The sequence below is a fragment of the Aquila chrysaetos genome, chromosome 4 (assembly GCF_900496995.4).
Source record: "Aquila chrysaetos chrysaetos chromosome 4, bAquChr1.4, whole genome shotgun sequence".
NCBI lineage: Eukaryota > Metazoa > Chordata > Aves > Accipitriformes > Accipitridae > Aquila > Aquila chrysaetos.
The window spans coordinates 68,666,984-68,677,497 of NC_044007.1; the positions used below are offsets into that span (position 1 = coordinate 68,666,984).

The window sequence follows — 10,514 nt, forward strand, 5'->3', positions numbered from 1 at the left end:
AAGTTGTAAACAGGACTCGGATGGCACTCAAAAACACTGATTTATAATGGATAACAACGATAACGGATAACACGATGGAAAGGAGTGACACCCGCTCAGCCTCTGCCCTCCGGTGGCTCCTGTTCTCTGCAGCCCCATTAGAAAACGCACAAGCGGGGTCCTTGTGCACAGCGGAGTTGCACCCCAAGAAATCGCGTCTGGGACTGGGCTGGGACACTGCCCTGCGCCTGCAGCAGCCCGCTTCTGCATCGTCCTCCGTTTCCCTCAGGCACCCTCTGCCACACTGGGTGACTGTGCCAGGAATCCTCCTGCTTGGTCACTGTGGCTTAAAAGACAGGTATAAAACGAGAAACGCCAAAGGACAAAGCTTTTGTTTATCAACTAAAACTAAACCAAACATCTACATTTTTAAATTCTAACTGGATTCATCCATGAATCTTTAAAGATGGAAAGAGAGAGAGAGTAATGCTGGTGCGTACCCGAACACAAACTTAAAACCACGTTCACTGTGTAGCAACTTTCCTGGATCTTTCACTATGGCATCTACTCAAACATCTAACTCCACAAAACGCAAACCGAAGCAAAGCATGTAAAGGTGTATCGGCATACATTCACATTCCTGTGGGTTTTTGGTTTTGCCCTTCTACACTGCATTTGCAAGTCACAGTCTAACTGAGACTCTATGGCTGACAAGTTTAATAATTTAACCTTGGAATCTACTACACTACGAAGCCTTCTGTTACCAAGTTTTACAATAGGTTATTTATTAGAAACTAAGGAGATATCAGTCAGAAAATGCCTAAACAAAATTAAATGGGCTATTTTGGAGAACATTTGTGTCAATTAATGTAATCACTCAATTTATTTCATTGTAAGGAGCTGTTTCTCTTAGAGATGCGTATCTATACACAGGGAGAGAGAGCATGAATGTGTGCACACCGGGCACGCTGCCATGAGTTAATGAGGAATGGTTGCTGACATACTTTTATGTAAGACTTTCATCACAACTGCAACAACGATATGGCAAGGGAGAATACGTTTTTAATCTCCAAATTTGATGCTCTATATGCACAGTTACTCATATTTTAAGAAAAAATATGAAAAGTCCTGTGAGTGTATCAAGATTCGTTAAGAATACAATCTGTTCATAGATTATTTAATGCTTGCTAACGGTATACTATCTAAGTTTTGCTTTTGAAGTCTCAATGTGAATGTCCGAGAATACAGGCAAGTTCAAGATCGTGTGGCTTCTCTCAAAAAGTTCAAAACAGCACTTGTCACTGATATATCTGATCTAACAGGATTTATGTGACTACGGTATGTGACATTGCCATATACGCACCATCATCATGTCATCTAGCAAACACCGTTAGGGTCCTACTTCAGGCTGGGTTTCACGCGGTGGGCTAGGAACCGGGCTTGCTGGGTTTGCTACGGTGGGCTGTGGACACGCCAACTCATAATACAACCTCCTTTTCTCTTCCTAATCTGAACAAAGACACTGAATTAAACGGCAGATGCTCTTTTAGTAAGAGGTGGGCTCAAATGTGGGTTTCACCTTCTCTGCTCCCACCCCATAAACTGCAGAGGCGGCAACGCGGACTCAGGGGTCTGCCAAGTATCTTCCCCCATGAGAAAAAACCTCCTTCTCCCACCTCCTTCTCCCACCTCCTTCTCCCACCCTCCCAAAGCCACGGCAGAGGACAGAGCTGTGCTGGGGTCCTCTTCTCCCCCCTTTTCTACGTCTCCCCTCCTGCTCCCAGCAGCAGCTTAGGGCTCAGCAGGTCTGTCCATGAGCATCCCAGGTTCAGCAGCATGACAAGGCGCTGACGTTTACGGAAGGTGTGTCTTGGTCCGATTAGCAAAGCAGACAGCAGCAAGGTGCTGATAACTGCCAGAACGGCCGAATTATTCGGGGCAAGGCTGGAACGCGTAAGCAGCATGAGTTAAAGCCACGCTGGCCCACGCTTCCCCACCGCCTGCTCCCAGCCCAGGTAAACACTCCCGAAATTGTGTCTGCTGAAACAAAACACATTAGGAGAGAGCACCCTCAGTACAGTCTACGACACCGTGATATGATCAAGACCCTGAAAACAGAGGCTAGCTAGACTGTGAAATGGTTTTCCAGATTATTTGATGTTTTAAAGAACAATTCTCCCAGTGACAATGAGGTCTCGACAAGACAGGCTGCCAAACACCGTTTTAAGAATTCAGATAATAAAGGGCTGTGCTGGCTAGTATAAAAACATTGTGAGAAGCAAGGAAAAAAGCTGGGAAGTCTGAAATGGAGGAAAGTATTTGCAAAAATGTTTGGGGAAAAAAAACAAAAAAAGCAAATCTGTTTAAGACAGATTAAAAATACGCCAAGAAAAAATTGTCTAGAAAGCCCTCCCATGAGGGTGGACTAAATCTATATCCTAAAATCCACAAATTTAAGAAATCCATAGATCGCCCTAATTCCAAATTGTTAGAAAAAGGCAATAGAAGTTCCTACCTAGCCCAGATTCTGGAGTACAGATGAGAAGGCATTTCTGCATGTGTCCATGGGGAAAAAACAATTACTTTTTATTTTATTTTGCTGATTTGAAACAGTAGTTTCATTTTGCTCAAATAGTTACCCATGTTTGCAATTTTATTCCTAAGCAGTGAGATACAGTTAACACTTGCACAGAGCCATACGATTTCCTACATCTACATTCAGAAACTTACTTTCATGTGACCAATGTGATTCAGGACAAGAAAAATATTTTGCTAAGTAATACAATAACTGAAAGAAGTTATTGTAACCATCACTAATAGTAGGGTGTGGATGCACCTGGTCCTTACAGACAATGGTATATAGTAAAAGTACTGTTTGGATAAAGAAAAAAAAAATAATCGTGATTTGTGGTTACTATCACTGATCTGGGAACTTTGTCAGGTTAAAAATGAAATCAACCAAAACCAAGCACTCATCTAGATGTCAGAGGAAGCTGAGGATCTCTACCAGAAGCTGTAAAGAAAAACAGTCAAAAAATAATCATGTGAGCTCTTCTGGAAAATGTTTGCATGTGACTATTAAACAAAAGCATAATGACAAAGAAAGCTGACACATTTTTACAGAAGATAGGGAACAAAAATAGTAAAATATCCTAAATATCAAAGCGCTTATGGAAGCATTGCTGTATTTTGTACTGCTATAAAATGCAAGCCTGCTTATTTAAAAAAAAAAAACACAACAAAAACAACAATACTGCAGGTTTATTACTCCCTCACTTAACTGTATGAGGGAGGAATGAGATGTCCCAGAGACACACTGCTTTGCAGGTCTAAAGCCTGTCTATAAATGCAAGGGATCCTGCCAACTAACAATAAAGTAATGACTAAAAGGTATTACGATTAATGTAGTTACTAGTAGCTAATGATCCATTCCAGAAAAGCTCAGAAAACAAACAAAACAAAAAAAACCCAACCCCAAATCAGTGACCACAGTGTTATGAAACTACTGAACCAAATATACCTGTAAGTGTTTTATGCAAAGCGTTTGCTCGTAAGAAGAGTGTTGTGCCTGCTGGACTCTGACCCAATGTAAAGCGTGGGAATACCTACGCCAAAGCAAGCCCTGGGCACAGAGCGTGGAATCACCTGCGCGCTTAGAGGGAAGGGATGCGCCGGCAAGGTCAAGCTCCTGCAGATAAGCTCTCTGAAGAGTTCACTTTTCCTACACGCACTGCAAAAAAAGTCACTGCAGTCATTTCACCTTTAGGTAACAGATGAAAGAGAAGCGCCTGGGTGAAGTCGCAGTGGGCTGAGGAGGAAACACCTGGCTGCTGCGCCGTTTCCTGGAACGGGGTCAGGTTAAAACTCCTGGCAGGAGCAGCATGCCCATCAAAATCAGATGCTGTGATTTTTGGAGCAGAAGAGGGGCCAAAACCTCGTCTCGAGCATTTTTCTGGGAATTTGCTAGTGAGACACTATCAGATGAGCAGCCTGCATAAGTTGGTATTTACAACCCAGTAAACAAAACAAACCATGGTAGCAAGTAAGACTGTAAAGGAGTCACATTCAAATCTAGCAACAGACAGGAAAAGCAGTATTGAAACTCAGAATAATCTTTGCACAAGATTGTTACGCTAAGCTCAGAGACAATATCCCAAAAAATAAGTAATATTATAGGTATAAATGATGGTGACAGAGAATTTAAGTATTTGTGTATATCTATATGCAGATACTGAAATATATATACACAGATAATTGAATATATATATAACCATGCATACATAAAACATTACATATAAACAAGCTCTCTCCAAAACACAGACAATTACCTAGAATTAAAGAATAAATCTCTTAAACTTTTTTTTATAGCTGCTAATTATTATGCAGACCACATTCAATATTTTGGGGGCTTTTGTGGCTACTCAAAATCGTTTGCCAGGTAAGGAAAGGCAGGAAAGACTTACAAATCCATTTGCTTTCAAGCACAAGTGAAATGAGGCCCAAGGGCTGATTCAGGCGGCTTCTACCATGAGAGAGACATCACAAAATGCCGAGTCAGCACAAAAGTGCCTATCCCTGCCTTGTTCCTTTTGTAACAAGAGTCAGCCAAAAGGCGGCTGGTGTGATTTTACAGAAACCGTCCCCGAAATAAATGTGCAACGCACCCCTACTGTGAGAAACACAGAAAGAAAATAAAGAAGGTAGAATGTCTAAAATCAGGAACAATGCTTGAGAACAGTCCTTAATCTAAAAGAACCCAAGCAGAAAAACTGGAAATGTATTTCTTACACGCTGTAACACACTGTAAAAGGCTGTCTAAGAGACCCTATCAGTTGTCTGCCTAATCCTGCAGTCCTGTAAAATAAGCACACGATGAGAAGCTGCACAGGACAGGATGCAGCCCGGCTGTTGCACGGGGGGGAAGGCAGAGCAGCAGCATCAGCCCCAACGCGGCCCTCCGTAGGTCAATGTCTGACGGAGGATGCTTGCTTGTTTTAAACCTGCTATATTGGTTGCTTCCCCAGTGTGTATAAACTCAAGAGATGAAGGACAGACGTTGGGAAGACAACCTGGGCCATCTAGACAACATCATGATTCGGGGGGGGGTGGCAGGGGGAAAGATTTCACTGTGGCAGTGATGTAGCCTTGAAAGAGGTGCCCAGAGAGGCTCTTGAATCGCTATCCTTGCAGACTTTCCAAATTTGACGGGACAAAGATGGCCTTTAGCAACACGTTCTAAGACTGAAGTTGCCCTGCTTCAAGCAGGAGGTTGGACTAGACACCCCAGAGGTTCCTTCCAACCTCCGTCTTCTCTGACCCTATGGCATATTTCACTCCTAGCCTTGTACAAAAGAACATTTTTATAGTTTATTTCTATATATATGTTTATTTATATGTTTAAACGTATATATTTATGTATAAATATACTTGCAGTACACTTATATACATACATATATATATACACACACACAATTCTAGCCACCAATAAACCCAAAAAGTTTCTGTGTGATGAAAACACATTATTATCAGCTGCCAACCTCAAGTGCAGACAGTTAAAGGAAGTAGGAACTGTCTAAAGGAAACGATACAAATTGTCAAGCTCTCCAAGTCGGTGTTTCAATAGAAACAGGATCAATTCTCAGAAAAACATGTTACAGTGGTCTGTGAGAACATGAAGGAATAAAGGTCTTCTGAATATTTACATTGGCAGGAATATATTAGTAGGAGAAACACCCAAAATTTCAAAAACTTTATAATAAATAACATCTGTATAGGATTTATTGTCAAATATTGTCAAACAGTACATTATTTGGGGGAGTAATCTCAGTCAAACTATTCTTCTCTTCCTGCACAGTATTACCAGACAGAGGTACTAGCAAATAACAACCACCACATTTCTCATCTGATAGCAAGTCCAGGATGTACAACACGTAGCAGTGGGAGAAGTTTTTTGGCATCAGTTTCTGATACAGCAACACAACACCTTGTATACATAATTTTGCAGACCAGGTGTAAAGGCTTACTGGTTCAGATATTCGCAATCTTACTAGCAAAACTGTAGTTTTCACTAGATTCACATTTGTGATTTTCACAATTCACACCGAGAGAACGGGTTCACTGATGAATGTGGGAGGGCATTAAGGTTAAAAGGAGCAGTGGGGCATCCAGGTGGTGGGGATGTTGCCTATCTTTATTTCCCTTTCTTTCCTCCTCCCATTTTCCTGGGATCTAAAATTTCCAGACTCGCCTCCACACACATAAGAACATGCTGAAACAGACCAAAAGCCCATCGCCCAGAAAAATGTCTCCAAGCATAGTATCTGTTAGTATCTCACGAATACCTGATGTCGATTTTCTAGTAGATGGAATTCCTCATACTGTACAGGAAATGGATTTTTGGAACAAGCAGGTGGCAGAATTTGTGTTATCCACTTCATGCATGGACCTAGTATTGGAGTGGCTCAGCAAGAGGCACTCTCTCAGTAGCCTGTCTGTCTTTCAGGCTGAAGAGCTTTAAATTAATTAGTCACTTCTGTATGGAAGCCATGCTGTAAGTTGAACAGCATTGGGTCCAACACAGATTTCTGTGGAACTTAACCAGGGACTCTACGCTATTTAAAAAAAAAAAAAAAAAAAAGAAAAGAAAACAAGTGCTTCCCAGTTTTTATCCAGTTATTTATAAATGCAAGGAATTTCCATCTTATTCCACAGCTGTTTAAGGAACTCATCAAAAGCCTCTGGAAATAACACCACACCTGCTTATCCATATAATTACAGCCTTCAAAGAACTCCAATAGGTTTGTGAGACACGTCATCCTTGACAAAGGCCAAGCTGACTTTCTCAATAGATCACACCTACCTGTCTGCTACTTTTCGTTACCACAGCTTGTAAATAATATGCCTGGAAGAGATCCAAGGCTTGCCAGCACACAGTTCTCTGGTTCTCCTCTGGGACTCCACTAAAAAAATGGTGCATTTGTCACCTTCTGGTCTTCAGGTACCAAAATTGTTTCATTGATCACAACTAAAAATTCAGCCTTTGCACCATTTTTGTGGACAGCTGAAGTCTACTTGAAGTCTACCATTACTACTTATTTCCTACCATTGTAGCCTTACCCAAATGTTCATTAAAGATCATGAATGGTCAAGCATTACCAACCTTAAAATAAACTAAATCATATTTTTCCTAGACTTAACCTTTCAACACTGAAGTGCAATGAATTTTCTATCGCTACAGGCTTGTGGATACCTTTTTCAAGACTTTTTTTTTTTTTTTTTTTAACTTAGATCTCTTACACGGTCCTCCTTCTTAAGAGAGGTAGTTAACAATTTTATTGCAAAACTGTCTTTGGGGAAGGGTCTTTTTTTTTTTTTTTTTTTTACATTTGCTGTGTGAGTTAGATAGATGTTCTGTGATATTTCTGCCATCACTTAGATTTAACTGTCTGAAAAGGCAGGAAGCACCTGCCAGCAGATACTACAACAGTACAATACAGCCCCAGCCTCAGAAGGCAACTATCTCTGAGATTATGTCACTGATGCCTTGCAATCCTTTTGGTTTAGGATACGTTTTGTCATTTCAACAGCCAAATATTCAAATCAAAAAGGATGTGTCATTGTAGCAAAATCCATCTGCCCACTTATATTATTTTCATTTCAGGAACCTCCCTCCCATCTATGATGTCCCCTTCTCAACAACTGTGATCTTCCATTTCCTCCAACATCTTGTCTGAAAGAAATGGCAAGAGTCCAGAATAATTCATTGAAATGATTTAAATGCTTCCCGTCGAAAAGCAATCAAAAAGGTCCTTTTTAGCCTCCGGTCTACAGACTGCTTGTAAGGGGAGAATAAAAGATAACCAAGAAAAACAAGCCTACTGCCAGGCTTAAATTTATGATAAAAAGGCCTCACACTTGCATCGCAATTTTTTGAAAGCTATCATAGGATTCGTGGTTTAGATTCAGCACTTACAACTAGAGTTGGGTGAGCTACTGGACAGGACACGCTGACGTGAAGTGAACACGCGGTAGAGCCAGAGCCCTGCTTTTTCCACAGCTCTTTGCTACCATCCCATACAAACCTGTTGCAAGGAAATAAACCGGCTGAAGCCAAGGTCAGGTGAAACAGCAGAGGTGACTCAGTCAGTAGCAGCCCCGGCTCTGTCCTGACCACTTTGATGGAAGGCACATACCTGTAACTACTCAACCCATTCCTCTCACCAGCTGGCTGCTCGCTTACAGGACAAACACTCAGCTAAACTGAGTATTTGCGTTAGGCCAGAACCGATCGTACAGTCGGACCCGCTGTGCGGCACTGGCTTCACGACTGCACTGAACTGCTGCCTGTCAACTAGAATCGTCTCAACAAACGGTATCTAATCCTTAGTTTACAATTGCTTATGCCACCATCTAGCACTAGGGTCACAATTGTAAATGTAATTTGTAAATGTAAATCGTCCCAGCAACTAAGTATCCAGGCTCAAGCAAAGTCCCAGTTTAGAAGGGCGCCGCACGCCTCTGTGAGTATTTTTATGCTCCTGGAAAATCTGATGATAAAAACAACCTGCTTTATGCTGTGTGGCGCAAGACATCCGAACGCGACGCAAGGCTGAAGCCCGGGAAGCATGACACTCGTAAAACTGGGAGCGACTGGAAGAGTAGACTGCTTGCCCACGGTGACCTGCCCGGGGGACAGCGGCAGGAGAAACACGGCAGCGCGCCCCGGCTTAAGGGCTCAAACCACACCGAGCCCAGAGGAAAACCACCTCTCCGGAGCTGCGCAGGCACCCCCAACGTGCTCCCCGTTCGTGGAAAACCGGCAACCAGGCAACACCAGCGACGCTTTATTTATAACCGGCTGAGCGAAGGCTGGCGACGTGAAAGCGGCTGGGGAAGACGCTTTTCACAGCCCCCGTTTCCCAGCGACGACTCTCCCGCCCAGCCCTCTGCCTGCAAGAGCGGCTCTAGCTGAGCCTCGTCCCCTCCTCAGCGGCCCCGCTCGTCCCCTCAGCGTTCCCGCTCGCCCCCTCAGCGGCCCCGCTCGCCCCCTCAGCGGCCCCGCTCGCCCCCTCAGCGTTCCCGCTCGCCCCCTCAGCGTTCCCGCTCGCCCCCTCAGCGGCCCCGCTCGCCCCCTCAGCGTTCCCGGCCCCGTCCGCCCTCGGGGCCGCCCGGCGGCAGGTGGAGCGGGGCGGGTACTCACAGCGGGTGCCACCGCTCGGGCAGGCGGCGGTGCAGGGAGATGCGGTCGCTGAGGTAGATGTTGATCTGGTGCCGGCGGACGCTCTCCTCCTGCCGGCGTTTCTCGGCCGGGCTCAGTTCCAAACGCACCGCCCGGCCCAGCTCGCCCAACGCCGCCGGGTCCAGGGCCGGCTTGGCGTACACCGGCTTCCTCAGCAGCTCGGCGGCGGCGGCGGCGGGAGGCGGCTGCTGCGGAGGCAGCGGCGGGGCGCGGCGGGCGGCGTGGCGGGGCGGCGGGCCGTGCCGCCAGGCGAGGAAGCCGACGGCGGCCAGCAACCCCAGGGCCAGCAGCGTACCCCCACCCCGGCATCCCCGCTTGCCCCGCTTGCCCCAGCACATCCCGCGGCCGAGGCGGCCGGCCATAGCAGAGCCGGGCAAGGCCTCTCCCGGACACGGAGGCGGACGCGCCTCCGCCCCGGGCGGACTCCGGAGAAGTTCTCACAGACCTGCCCACGCCGCGTTACCCGCCAGGAAACCCGCCCGGCTCCTCCGCCGCCGGCTCCTCCCTCCTCTCCTCCCCGCCCCGCCGCCGGCCAGCCCGCCGGGGCGCTGCCGCGGGGCGGGGGGAAGAACCGTTCCCGCCGGCGGCCCCGGATCCGCCCCGCCTGTCAGCGAAGCGCTGAGGCGGTGGCGGGAGGGGGGGGGGGGGGAGGCTGCGCCGCTCCCCGGCCGGTTCCCCGGCGGCCGCGGTCCTCCGTTCCGTGGCGGTGGTCGGCGGGCTGCTCGGCCCCGGCAGGCCGGGGAAGAAGGCACGCACGCCTGCGGCTTAGCTCCGGGTTCTCGCTGCGGGGGACGCCAGCGGTGGGGCCAGGAACGGTGGTGAGACCCAGCCCCGGGCGCTCGCCCCCGACAGCTGCCGGGAGGGAGCGGAGCGGGGCCGGGCCGGTGCTGCCGGGTCGTGCAGGAGGAGGGAGGAAGGCTCGTCCCCTGCGGACACCTCCTGTTACGCCCCCCCCCGGGGAAGAAGGTCATCTGGTCACCCTGAAGCTTGAGGGACCTTCGCGAACGCTGGTGGCTGTGTGTGGCCGACCTTCACGGGTACTCCCGGCAAGGGAAAGTGCGGCTGGCAGAGGGCCCGCGGTGAGCTGCTTTGGCCACTGGAGGCCATGGGGACGGTCCCAAGGCTTTGCTGTCTCCTGACAGAGGTAGCCGGGGCTCCAGGAGGACAGCGAGGGAGGCCATTTGTCACGAAGGGACTAGGGAGAGCTTCGGGGCTGGAGGAAACAAGTCCGTAGGAAACCGGGCTTCATCCCTTCTGCTGCCTCTAGAACAGCAAGTGCTTTAGAAGTAAAGAGAAC

General features: G+C 47.2%; 1 protein-coding gene across 1 annotated transcript in view; it reads right to left on the reverse strand.

Annotated features, from left to right (window-relative positions):
- Positions 1-9,725, reverse strand: part of GALNT12 (polypeptide N-acetylgalactosaminyltransferase 12) — a 48,506-nt gene extending 38,781 nt beyond the window's left edge. The window contains exon 1 of the mRNA XM_030011439.2: positions 9,179-9,725. Coding sequence (XP_029867299.1) covers positions 9,179-9,579 — 401 coding nt within the window. The 5' untranslated portion in view covers positions 9,580-9,725. The remainder of the gene's footprint in view (positions 1-9,178) is intronic.
- Positions 9,726-10,514: the final 789 nt, after the last annotated feature.